Source organism: Myotis davidii, unplaced genomic scaffold, assembly GCF_000327345.1.
Source record: "Myotis davidii unplaced genomic scaffold, ASM32734v1 scaffold281, whole genome shotgun sequence".
Taxonomy (NCBI): domain Eukaryota; kingdom Metazoa; phylum Chordata; class Mammalia; order Chiroptera; family Vespertilionidae; genus Myotis; species Myotis davidii.
This window is the reverse complement of record NW_006293784.1, coordinates 3,488,848-3,502,602: the sequence shown is the minus strand read 5'-3', so window position 1 is coordinate 3,502,602 and position 13,755 is coordinate 3,488,848. Positions and strand designations below refer to the sequence as shown.

Below are 13,755 nucleotides of genomic sequence, written 5' to 3'. Positions count from 1 at the left end.
GATAAGGTTACATATCTTGCTGGCAGATTTCCCATCCCTTAATTGACAGAATCATTTTATATTTGTGGTATGTAATTCTCTTGTTACCTCAAAAATGTCAGAACCTAAGATGACTTAGAACTTGAATGTATCCGAACTCTGGAAGACAGCTTTAAGAGCTTGCCTCATATCTGTTAGATTATCTATTAAAACACAATTTAATGAATAAGTGCTATTGCAGTGTGCATAATTAAAAGTTATTGTGTCGAACTCTGGAAGACAGCTTTAAGAGCTTGCCTCTTATCTGTTAGATTATCTATTAAAAGTTATTGTGCGTAACAAAGCAATTTAGAGTCTCAGTTGACCTTATGGTAATTGAGCCTATTGATCAGGTTCCAAACCTTCCCTCCCACAGAGGATCGATCCATCAGCGCTTGCTTTCCTGCTCAGTAGTCAATAGTTTGCACTCCTTCCTTGGGAAAGTGCAGGGCTGATGTGCTATATGTGCTGTGGTAAAGGTAAAAGAAATTAAGCAGGTTTCATTTTAGTTTGTTTTTTATTTAGTTTTTGTAACCAGTCAGCAGTTCTCCTGATTTCGTTCTTCCCGTTTCGTAGGCAATGCATTATTACCCACTAAGACCCAGGGGCTTAACGGAGGGAAGCGGTCTGGGAGAGCATGTTTGATATGTTTTCTTAGAGAGTTACCGCTTTGAAGCATCTGCCTGCCTGGTGCCCTGCAGGGTGCCATAGGATGTACCCACACTTAAGATAGCACTGCTGCCACGGGAAGCGCATGCTGACTGGAGAAGAAAGGTGACACAGGCGAGGTGACTTGTGAACTATTCAGGGCTCAGATTGGTCTGACTAGAAGGAGACAGAAGCTCAGCCAGGTCAGAGGGACAGTGGGCCTCAAAGGGCGATAAGTTACCTGGGCACAGGGGACAGAGGCAGCTCCCAGGAGGCGTGCAGCTGGAGAACAGGCACCGGAGGGTATGAGCAGCTAATAAAGAGAGCCCTGTGATTGCAGCTGATGGTTGTCACTTGGATTGAATGAGACCAGGCAGGAGAGCCTGCAGACTGTGCCCGGTGCCTTTGTGAGGGCAGGAGTCCACCCAGGATTGACCATGCCCTCCTCATCTCTAAGACGGAGATAAGGAGAGTGGTGGCCTTGCAGTGGGCCTGTGAGAGTGGACCTGGCAGGGTGCCTGCATGTGGGAGCTGCTCAGTCAGTGGCTTGTTCACGTGCCCATGAGATCGGAAATTGGCGCAGCTTGTTCGGAAGGAGATCACTTTGTCTTAATAAGGTTGTAAATTTGATCGTGTGCGGGACAGGTTGGAATGGGTCAAGGACTGGAGCCGTTGGGTAGGAGGCTCTTTCTGTTGCCCAGGGGAGACCTGACAAGGGGCAGAGTTGAGAGAGATGAAGAAGCCCTGAACAGGACCCAGAGACTGATTTTGTACATGTGGACAATGAGTAGGAACATTTCCAAGTTGATGTCAGGATTTCTTAACTTTCCACACTTACTATCTTTCTTTTTTCCTGCTTATTTCATTTCCAAAGGGTGGCAACCCTCTCTATGTCTTATCTCGCTGACTAGAAATTTAATTCCTAGCAACATAGTCATTACATCAAATTCCGCCCCAGTGAAAAATCTGGGGTATATTCCATTTAATGAGTGTATGTCTGCAGTGTTTGTTCTCCCTCGGAGCTCTTCCTTACCCACACACTGCAGGTCAGTGGACTCTTTGGTCAGAGGCACCTGTCACAGTCTCACCTGGACCTGAGCAGGCAAACAGAAAGGAAACCCTTCCCATCCCAGGGGCCGGGGAGGGGGGATGCAGACCCTTTATATGTGCCCGCAGCATGAATGGCCGGGGTCACTGTGGCTCCTAGGAAGAGAGTGCCTGGGAGGTAGGTTTTGAATCAGAAGCTCCAGGCCATGAGGGTCCCTGAGGAGGGAGTGGACTGAGAACCCATTCCTTGGCCCGGGCAGGGTAAGCAGCAACTTTTCTACTGCATGTCTGTAGTGGTACGTGGCAGTCTAAAATTCACTCTGCTTTACTCCCCAAAACACCTCTCCCTTCCAAGAGGGGAAACAATAAAAGACAGGAAGAAACTGGGAAGCTGGCTTATATTGCAAAATGAACCCACCTAAAAACACGTTTATGAGTGTCCTGCCATTCTTTTTTCCAGATGCCCACTAGCACGGCAGCCAGGGTGTCGTAAGCCACAGAACGCTACTTTAAAGCAGGAGGATTTGGCTTAAATCCCCCGAGGCCTAGCTAAGGCTGAGATAGCCGTCCATCCCTAACTTACTGTAGTTACGCCTGGATGTTCCAATTCTCTTGGCACATTTTTGAAATACTTGAGTAGAGCAAGGTAGATTTAAATACTGTTTTTAAATGGCCAGTTTGTTTCCTGCCTTGTAAAGAAAGTTGAAGTGGGGTGTCTTAGAAGTTGCCTCCAGCACACCAGAGTGCTGCTGCCAGCTTTAAAAGCAATTAAGAGGCTAGAACTGGTAGGGGCCTTAAATTACAGAGATTAGCAGCTCATTCTGTGGATGACAGATGACACTAAGAACCCGGCAGCCTATGGAACCATCCCGGAGGGCAGCATACCTTCTCCTCTTTCCCCAAGGTAGAGTTTCCCTGTCTGCTCCAACGGGGCCACGTGCAAGGCGGCATGTTGACAGGTCGATTTTCTTAAGTACTACCCATTAAAGTCTCCAGTCTCTTTGTGGGCCACATTAAGAGAAACCAAAATTGTTATGAAGTAGAGCTAGTGCTTAGTCCAGACAGCCTCTCAGGGGGTTGAGGAGCATAAATATATACAATTTCAAAAGCAAGAAGTTCTGCACTCCATATGGGGAGCTAATGAAATGCACGTCTGATACTTCAAGTATTGTTCTCTGATTTTCAACTCCTTTTCTTTTAAATGCAAAACAGAAGGAACTCTGCAGAACTGCATCCTAATGTGGTTTCTTCAACTCAGTGTGAAAAGGACAGGGGACTAATTTATTTTTTTCTTATAAGCTGAGCTTTTCTCGTGAGGACTATAGACATTTCCACAGCCAGTTGGTTTCCATTAGTGGCAGTTTCCACCTTCCCTAACGTTCCCTTCCTCGGCCTCACAGGACCACACCGTGGTGTTTGCCCTTAACTGCCTGAAGAGCCTTCGGTGTCCTGGGATGTAGGGCTGCCCGGGCCTGTGCGGTGGACACCTCGATGCTGGGATAGTTTTTCCCGTCATTCATTTCACCCAGGCCAGTTTGCCTAATTGTTCCACATCATGGAGGCTTTTCCCTCATGATGTTCCACTGAATGCCATGTTTATGGGGCACTGACTAAAACAATCTGTAGAAGTCTGCTCAGGCCCAGCTCCTGTCCACAGCCCAGGCGTTCTGATGTTTCCACCATCGGACAAGGCGGGAGCATGGGCCTTGTTTTAGAACGTGGGCAGCTGGGCGTGTTGCCTAGAGGCTCTATTTAGATGGGAAAACATGAAATAGAAGAGAGTGGTATTAGTACACTAGAGTTCCCCAATTTGTGTTCCTTCCCTGTCCTACTTATTGGCACATGAAACAACGTTCCGTTTAAATGGCGGAGTGGGTGGTTTTAACGAGATTGTGTCAAAATCTAGAGGAGGGAATGAGCCAGAGTTGTCAGAGCGGGCTCCTCCCTGATGGCCTTCGTGTCCACCCAGCTCTCTCCAGCCCTCTGTCTGTCTGTCTGTGAGAACACGGCAAGCACCTGAGCTTTGTGTGTGCCTGTGCCTCAGCTTATCAGTTGATTCTCCCACCTCTAAAATAGACACCATGTCTTCTAATTCTATTTTGACACTCCCAGGCTTAATGGGTAGTGTATGCAGAGAGGAAACTATGGTGAAATAATGGGTATAAGAGTACTTTGAGAAGTGTTCATAATAACCCTACTAAGTGCTATTTAATGATCAGATAACTGCACGTGACTATTAAGGTTACATAAGTATTGCTGCCCTTTTTTCTGGTGTAGAGAAGTCTGCTTTGTAGAATATAAATACAGTGTATTGAGCCCTTCTATGGCCAGGTGCTATGCTGAACAGTTCACATGTATTATTTCACTTTATACACCTATACACACACTCCTTTATTTAAGTGTAGTCATTATTATCCCTACTTTATAGATGAGGAAACTGGGGCTAAAGAAATACTTTTTCCAACATCTCACTGGCCAAGAAGTGTCAGAGCCAAGATTGGGGACTAGCCTTTCCAATGTCCAAGTCCCCTGTCCTCAAACATTTCCTGTGAGGGCTGTACGTCTTGCTCCAGATTTGTGTTTATGTCTTTCTCTTTAATCCTAAATGTTATTCTTCTTGAAGGTCTTAGACTGAAGAACAGATCAAATGAAGTTAATATGCCACAGTAGTGGTAGCTTGTAAGGAAGTGAGATTTAAAAAAATAAGTCTGGATTAGATGTTTACAAATAAAACAAAACAATGACTCTGTTGTTACAGCTAATAATCTGGTTATGACTATTGGTTGTGTCTACTAAAAACACATTTTTAGAAGGATGGTTTATTTATTTTTATCCTCACTGGAGGATATTTTTTTCCTCTGATTTTTAGAGAAAGTGGAAGGGGTGGAGAGAGAGAAAAACATCGATGTGAGAGAAACACATCAATTGGTTGCCTCCTACACATGGCCCAGCCGGGGCCAGAAGCCAGGCATGTGCCCTTGGCTAGAATCGAACCTGGGACCCTTCTGTCCACAGGCTGACATTCTATCCACTGAGCCAAACTGGCTAGGGCCAAGTATGTTTTAATATCATGATTCTTTACAGCTAACACTTTGGTGTTCTGACATAATCAAGACATAAATCCTTAATGAAATTAGTAAATCATATAAATTTATTATAGATAGAAAACAGATCTGTGTCTGCTTAAATCCTTCCCTAGGCAATATAATTTATAAGAAGAATTTGGGATTAGCATCAAGAATGTTGGGTTTGTGTGAGATACTGCCACTTTACCGTGGGCAATTGCTTAACTATTCTGAGCCTCGGTTTCTTCCTCTGTTAAACAAACAAAATGAACCATTAGAGTGATTTTGAAGTTCAGATGAAAAACTCCTCAACTGTGAAGTGCTTGTACTTTTTATTACTTTTATTAACTGTTGTTCAATTTTTAACAATACTAGTAACATAGATTCTAAACTTATTTAAATGCATTTTAATATGACAGCAAGCTTACACTCCTGATATATAATCACATTAAGATTCTAGTCTTCCACTGTCACCTGTAGTTCATGAATATATTAAAGAGAATGGTGTGTATGGGTGTTGCCCCTACTTCTCATCTGCTAATCCCTAAGCAACAGAACATAACAACTTTGTTCGCTGTGTCAGCAGAGCATTACAAAGCCCTGAAAGAATGTTAGAGCAGTTTCAAAATACTATTTTTAGGTGCAATATTGTCAGGAAATAAGCTTTCACTGAGAGATTTTTTAGCAAAACAGTATTTGAAAATCAGCAGCTGGAGTAGCAAAATGAATCATCTTCCATAAAAGTTTAATGCTCAAACCAGTATTGTTAACAAAATAAAATATTCTTTCTCCAGGTTGAGATTATCCAATGATGAAATCAAACGAGCAATTCTAACAATGGATGAGCAGGAAGATCTGCCCAAGGACATGCTGGAGCAGGTGAGCTGCCAGACGTCTCTCACAGCATAAGTGATGGCGAGCTTTCAGCAGGGAGTGAGACCCTGAGGAAAGTGGCTGTTGCTGGTAGACAGTGTTTTCATCTCTGAACTGGGGACTGAGGAGGTTGAGCCCAGGTTCCATAGGGTTCCATCAAGAAATTATTGTGGCTCTATTCTCTCCATGTTCCTCAAAATGATGGGTGAGACGCAAGGTGATAATGTTTGTCAGATGCCTGGGATCCATAATGCCAGCATTTGGCAGACGTGTCCCTCCTGCTGCTATTACGTTCTTATGCTTTTGTAGGTCAGATATGTATCTATTATTTTTACTGAAAAATCTTTTTCACAGGAATATCAAGAATCTACATAAACTGACCCTTGCTAAATCCTTAATACAATTGGTGTCTTGGTCTTGGCTTGCCATTCCCACAACCACAAAAGCCTCTGTTAAACCCTGAGCACTACCATCTACATCTAAATATTCAACTATATCATAAGGTGGGGTTTCAGTTCCTTGGGGCTAAGACATATGGCACGCTTCTTCATCGTATGTGGCAGTACATTCAGTTGCCAGAGCTGGCAAGCCGGGGATGGATTTACCCATAGTCAGCACACATCCTTGTTCGTGGTATTTGGAGATGATTTGTATTGTCCTTGGCGGGCAAGTCAAGGTGTGGTGGCCTAGTCTCTCTTCGAGCAGTGTTTCTACAACACGCTCTGTGCGTGCTGTCCAGCAGCTTTGTTCAGTGTCCCCAAGTGACAGTGCTGGTAGCTAGCAGATGTTCTAGAGTTATGACCTGTCTCTTGGTCGGGGCCTAAACTGTTCTGACTGCTTGTCTCATGGTCCTTGGTCAAAAGGTCCATGTTTGTAAGAGCCATGTACACCTAGGGTTGACTTGGACACGAGCAATCATGAATCCAGGCTGAACTTAAGGGCTCACCTGGAGGGGTGCTCAGCTCCCAAGAGCAGAGGAAAAGAATATTTTGCATTGCTAACGGTGACTGTGGGTGGCGAGGCTGCTCCCGATGGGGTGCTGTCTGCGTATGCATTTCCAGTGGTGCTCACTGGTGTTCTGAAAGGTCTGGGACACAAAGCAGGGAGGAGCGATGAGTGCGGTGTCACCAAATGGGCCCTCCCTCCCTGGAGCCACTGCAGCTGCAATGGTCAAAAGTGAAAACCCTCGCTCTTTGCAATGGGAAAACCAAGTCTATTGGGATGCTCTGTGTATGAATAGCTTAAAAGTAATTTCTAAGCCTCCGATTCATTTTTTAGAGTATTTGCAGCTCCTCCCTCCCACACCGCAAACCATCAGACCCGCCTCCACCATCCCCGCCTCCAGGTGGCCCCCTGGGCAGCGGCCTGCCTCAGCAGTCACTGGCCCAGAGTGAAGAGCCGCAGAAAGCTGCCTTAGTCTTGAGGCCTTCAGCCCCTATCGACAAGGTCATATGTTTAAATTCCACAAGATCTGTTTACTGTGAAATTGCATCCAGCACAATTCCTCCTTGAGGGAAAGGATTTCAAAATCTTGCCAGAAGGGCTTGCAGTGCAAATAGAATGAACTTCAAATAAATACAAGTAAGAAAGTCAGTCTATGAAGCAGAATCTGGCCCCCGAGGACCCCTGACCTGATCTCTCCGGTGACTCTGTGTCTCGTGCTCTTTCTTTTCTCCCTGATCTGCTATTCCCCCTGTTCCCTTTTCCTTCATACCACACTCTTCCCAGATAGGCTCTGGAGCCAGCCTCTCTTTCCTCCCCTGTGACTTGCATGTGAGCCACATTCATTTCCTGCTCTCCTGCTCAGAAATCAGATGAGCTCGGAAATCAGATGAGGTCAGTATACTCTCTTGGAATGTATACCTTTCTCCCACCCCCAGGTGTTTGTCTAACTCTTCTCCTAAAACTCTCCACACACAGCCTGTTATCCGTGCTTTGAGAAGGCCTGTACCTCTAGCATGTTCCTCTTACTGTCCTCTTGTAATGAAAGAGAGCTAGTGGCCGTGTTATCCTGGACAGAGTTGTGGGCTCAGCATCATGAGTGGGGGCGGTACCTGAGACTAGAACTGAATTTCCTTGCTCGTAGGTAGAAATCCAAACTAAGAAGGGGAAGCAAGCCCTTTTCTCCCTTCCTTCTCATTGCCCTTGCCACTGCCTTCCCTCTTGCACTGAGGAAGAGCAAGAAGATGCTTGTCCTGCCCACTGTCACTATTTGAACAGCGGAACATAAATGGCCAGAAGCTGCCAGGCCATCAGACTATGAACTCTCCAGCATCCACTTTCATCTCCCGCCCCTGCCACACCATCAGGAAAGAGGGATGTCTCTGGCTCGGGGACCAGCCAGATTAGAGACTCTGCCCTCTCCTAGATCTATCACCTCTGCCTCTTGACATGTAACTTGTTTGAGTCTCAGCTTTTCAACACATGCTTCTTAAGACCCCACATCTCCATCTAGCTGTTGTCCTCTCTCTTTTTTGGCACAGCCCAAGTTCTTGAAAGTCTGTCCCCACTCACTTCCTATTCACTCTTCCTCTACTCACTGCAGTTGTCTTCCTCACCTCCCAGAGCTGTGCTCATCAAGGACACACAAATCCTTGTTGCCAAAGCCAGGGCACTTTGCAGCCTTCTCTTCCTTGATTTCTTGGTGTGGCACTGATGGCACTTGCTCCCTGACGAAACGCCTCCATTCTTAGGGCCTGGGATTCCACAGTGGCCCCTCCACGGCCTCCTTTGAAGGTGCCTCTTGTCCTCTTCCCTTAAATGCTGGCTTCTCTGGAGCCCTGCTCTTTTTCTCTCGATGTCTGTCCAGGTTGCCTCACTCACTTCCAAGCACATTACAACCAATACCAATGCTTCATCTTCCTAACAGGTTAGGATTTCAGACCCAGTTGTCCTCTTGCCTACTAGAAATTACTACTTGCTACTCCTGCCATATTTGGAACTCTAAACTCACATTCTCCCCGTCCACCCATCATGGGCCTTCTCTTCATAGGTTCCCTGGTACACACTGTATACAGATTGCCTCAATCAGAAGCCTGTAACTCATCCTTTTGACTTTCATCTACCATAATTCATCCATCAACAAGCCAAGCCTGTTCTACTCAACCCCCCTAAATAGCTCTAGGACCTCTCCACTGCCCAGTCCAGGCCACCATCCTCTCACCTGAATCACTGCGTTAGCCATCTAATCCCAGCCCCTAATACTTCCGACCCTTTCTAATTCTACCTCCATTCTACAGGCACAGTAACCTTTTTAAAAATGCAAACTCATTCCCCTACTTATGATTTTGAGTTTATCCCAGTACCCTCAAAATAAGACTGAACTTTTTAATTTAATTGATTTGAGAGAGAGAGAAAGGGCGGGGGATGAGGAGAGAAACCTCGATATGCTGTTCCACTTATTTATGTATTCATTGGTTGATTCTTGTTTGTTCCCTGACTGGGGATCAAACTGGCAACCTTAGAGTATTGGGATGATGCTCTAACCAATGAGCTACCTGGCCAGGGCAAGACTGAACTTCTTAACAGGCCTTTGCTACTCCTCAACCTTGACCACTGCTGCCCTCCCCCACTGCTGGTCCAGCTGCTCTTCCACCTGCATAAGTGCTGTGTCACCAATGCCAGGCCCTGACACATGACAGACCACTGCCTGGAATACACTTTCACTCTCACACCCTTCACCTCCTTCCCTGTGGTTCTACTTCTCTTCCTCTGCTGGTCACACCCATACTGACTGCCTTCTCTGAGGTGCCTGGTTAAATCCAACATTTGAAACCCTGCTAAATAGAGCACCCAATGTCAGCATCAAGTTCTAGGGAGTACCTTGGAGCCCACAGAGTCAGTGTAATTTATTTTTTTAAATGTCCACAGGCATTTGATCTAGAAAATAGCACACATGCCTATGCACACATACACATATTTGTTCCTTTAAAGGAAATCAGTCGCACACAGAAGTACTTTTTCCACCTTAAATGGTATTTCTGTTTAAATGGCATTCCACATTCCATGTCATTTCTTCCTCCAAAATAAAGTATGGACTTAAAAGCTTCAAATCCCACTGCATTCCTCTCATCCAGTTCTACATAAAGAGAGAGAGAATTAGATAAGCAAAATGAATGGAAAATACGCATAGAATAACTCATCCCAGCATGATGTAATAGAAAAAAGGGTAGAGCTGGGCATCAAGAGACCCAGATTCTGTTTCTGGTGAGGACACGCTCTTGCCTTGTAATCCTGGGGGAAGTTTTCTAACCTCTCTGGACCTCATTTGTACCTTCTAGTGAGAGGGTGGGATCTCCAGGGCCCTCAGATGATCTATGTGAAGTAGGGCATGGTGAAGAACTGCTGCATTCTGGTTTGAGAGGCAGGACAGAACAGAAAGGGGCCGGGAATGAATCTTACACCGGTTTATCTACTTTCAAGTAAAAATGGAAAGATTTAGTCATTTCTAGTGTATCTTAACAATCACTTCTGAGCCAAGCTTATAAATTAAACAAAAGTTAAACTTTCATCTTGGGACAAATTAACTGAAAGGGTGAAAAATTACTGAAGAAATTTAAGTTACAGACCTCACTTTTAATATTTGTGTGTCCTTTTTAGCTCTTGAAATTCGTTCCTGAAAAAAGTGACATTGACCTTCTGGAGGAACATAAACATGAGCTGGATCGGATGGCCAAGGCTGACAGGTTCCTCTTTGAGATGAGCCGGTGAGTTTAAAAATGCTTAAAAGGTAAAGACGTCCCTTACTCTCTAAGGAAGTTAAACTTTTGCTTCATGTTGAAGCCTGTTTGAATTGCAGAATCTTTACAAGTCAGAGTTGTGTGGAGTATGTTTTGCTTATTTGAGTCCTTGTCCATGGGTGAGACAGGGTCAGGGTTTCTTCACAATTATCTCTACTTCTGGGCTTTTTGACTCGTGAGTTTCGACCTATTCAAGTTATAACTTCCTGGTTCCATTCAGTGTCATGCTCCTCACCTCTGATTTTGGGGAATTGTTTCTCACTCTCCCTTCTACTTCCACATCTCAATGATGGACAGACTCTGATGTCAACCTGGAGCCCACATAGCTGAACAGCCAGGTCTGGGTGTTGAATCATGACACAAGCAGACATCACTAATCGATGGTGGCATTCTTCCCACAGAGCCTTGGCAAGCTTTCCAAGCCTTCTCCAGAAGTCCCTGCAGCAGCCACTGTTCTTAGTTGACTCTGGCGTGTGAGTTGAATGTAGGTACCCTCCCAGGCCCAGCAAATTGATTCTGCACTAGAGAAGGACCAGCAGTCCTGAAACTCGCAGTCCGCCCAGGCACAGCACTTCTGAGTGCCAGAGGCCAACATGTGTAGCCAAGGTGGACATGCCTCTTACTCCACATTGCTGCCCAATCCAGCCTTATTTTTGTTGTTCTGTCTCAACTTGCCTACTGCAGGAGGACAAAGGATGGTTTTGAAATTTTGACAGGTGTGCCCAGCAACCTGTGTAGACAAACCTGATGGCCACCTACAATAGCTCCACAGAGTCTTTGTCCAGACCTTTGTGTGCATCATCTCACTTAGTCCTCCTGTTGGCCCTGCCAGGGAGGGCTGTGAGGTCCAGAGCTGTTCTCTTCCATTTAACGGAGTAGTTATGGTACCTGTGCAAGGTCACCTAATAAAGGAGAGCCTGGACCGCACACCCAGGTCTGTCCGATTGCATAGAATAGATTTGGAGGAGGGGCTGATCCCTGGTCCTACTGGACTGAAATTTCCGCCCGAGAGCCATATAGGCAGTGATTTCAGAAGATCTGGCCCAAAATGTCCACTCTCTCCTTCTCAGTAGCTTAGAGCTTCTAACCTTGGTGGTGACCAGCGGCCAGGTCTATCCTCCTTATCTGGAGTAGCCAGTTGCTATTTTGGAAGGCAGAGCTTGCCAGCCCTCAGGGAGCAGAGAGGGAGCTACACGGAAAAAGAAGGCTTGGAGATGTGAGTGAGTGAGAAGATGGTATGAGGAGAAAGTGGCTGGAGGCAGTTTTTCTCTGTGCTTTTGCCACAGGCAGACTTGTGGAAAGTGAAGAATCCAGGAGAGAAGTGTAGGAAACAGCCCTTTATTTGCAGCAGAAGGGGGAGTCTTATCACTTACATTCCCTTTTACCCCTTCTCTGTTCAAGAACTGCTGGGACTTGGAGGAAGGGAAGGGGTCTTTAGTCAACTGCAGACAGCCATTGTCTAATCTGATTGCAGAGGAGGACCCTGGAGCAATTGCCCAGTTCCCCTGTAGGTCCGAGGAAGTGGGCCCTCAAGGCAGAGTTGCCTCATGCCCATGCTCCTCTCCAGGAGAGAGAGAGAGAAACAGAGAGAGTCTGGGGTTGGGGAGAGGGCTCTGAGGTACCTCCTCTCCAAGTCCATTGAGTGAACATAGACATATTAAGTGAATGCTCATCAGTCTGTGCTTGCTTTTACAGAATTAATCACTATCAGCAAAGACTGCAGTCGCTGTACTTCAAAAAGAAGTTTGCAGAGCGTGTCGCAGAAGTTAAACCTAAAGTGGAAGGTAAAGTCAAAATCAAGCCGTCCAGATTGAAAATGATGTTCATTTTAAGTGCCCATGTCCAAGTGCAATCCTAATGCATATAGTAAACAGGATTCCTTTGGTGGTGTTTTTGCTCAAAATCTTTTGGGATTCTGTCAGGTGATTACTTATTGTCAGTCCCTGGCTCGCTGACCTGGCCTGGGCTCTGGAGCTCACAACACACCTCCTGGCTCCTCTGCAAGACTGGGGTTTTTACCACATGGTGTTACTGAGGAATATATTTGACTGCTACTAGCATTAAACCTTTAGCTAGCTTTCTTGCAACAGGCCTTACTAGATTTTTCTAAGGGAAGACTTGAAGCTATAAATGTGGGTTGATTTTGAGACGATTAAATGTGTAAATGTTTGAAATGTGGTCAAGGCAGCTGGAGAGCACAGCCCCAGGAGGCCGGCTGGAACCGAGACCCTGCTCGGGCCCTGATCTCTGATGCCACCTGCAAGCTGTAACATGCAACACACCTGACCAATGTTTCTATCAATGGAATTGATCAGCAAGCCTGTTGATCTGACTCACACCGGGCAAGAAAGTGTTTGCAAAGGAATGTGGGAAGTGCACTTTCTGTTCTGTGTATTTCTAACTGCTTCTGGTTGATAAGTCCGCCAAGAAAAGCCCTGGAAAGGGATAGGATTGTGCAACTGCCAGTGGGCCTCTTAAACAGGGTTAGCCGGCTCTCTGTCCTCTTCCTTTTTGCTTCTAATTCAGGTGTTTCGAAAGTGCCCTTGGCCATCTAACAACCCAGTCTTGCACCTTCAGTACATACTCAGTGTGTGGAGTTAGAATGGGTTTCACTGAAAAGTCTCGGTTGTCATAGTTGTGTTTGTGCATGTTTTGTTTTGAAGCGATCCGCTCTGGCTCAGAAGAGGTGTTTAGGAGCAGTGCCCTGAAGCAGTTGCTGGAAGTGGTTTTGGCATTTGGAAATTACATGAATAAAGGCCAGAGAGGCAATGCATATGGATTCAAGATATCCAGCCTAAACAAGATTGCTGACACAAAATCCAGTATTGACAAGTAAGTACGGGATCTTGGAGGACCCATGGCTTAAATCTGGACCCTCTGGTCCTTCAGTCTCCAGTGTGCACTTGTCTCTCTCACTCTTCTCTCTCACAGCATGGGTACCTCCAAGTTCCTAGTGAGCCAATTATCCTTCATCCATTTTCAGTCCACAGGGATATCATCTAGTCCAAGTTTTTTGTTTGTTGAATTTTCTTAGATAAACTTTTCATGTGGACTAAAGACAAATTCACTAATTATAAATGTACATCTTGCTAATTTTCACAAATTGAACACATCTGTGTAACTAGTGCCAGATCAAGAAAGAGAACACAACCAGTGTTCACATAGTCTGTGCATGACTCCCAGTCACTACCCCCACAGAGACCCGTGTTGTAGGGAAAAGGCTCAAAACCCAACAGCTGGCGATAGACACGAAGCATGCTGGGTTTTCACACATTGACGCTAGCAGCCATGTGAAGAAAGTGTGGTGTAAATGTCTCTTGGCTGTTGGTGCTCAGCTGCTCATCCCAAGACGCGTTAAAGTGCTG

The 13,755-nt window shown here is 45.6% G+C and overlaps 1 protein-coding gene across 5 annotated transcripts in view; it reads left to right on the top strand.

Moving 5' to 3' along the window:
- Positions 1-13,755, top strand: part of DAAM1 (dishevelled associated activator of morphogenesis 1) — a 155,737-nt gene that overhangs the window by 128,696 nt on the left and 13,286 nt on the right. For all 5 annotated transcript variants that reach the window (XM_006767659.2, XM_006767660.2, XM_006767661.2 and 2 more), the window contains 4 exons: positions 5,573-5,657; positions 10,251-10,357; positions 12,086-12,174; positions 13,054-13,222. In XM_006767659.2, the coding sequence (XP_006767722.1) occupies positions 5,573-5,657; positions 10,251-10,357; positions 12,086-12,174; positions 13,054-13,222 (450 nt within the window). The remainder of the gene's footprint in view (positions 1-5,572; positions 5,658-10,250; positions 10,358-12,085; positions 12,175-13,053; positions 13,223-13,755) is intronic.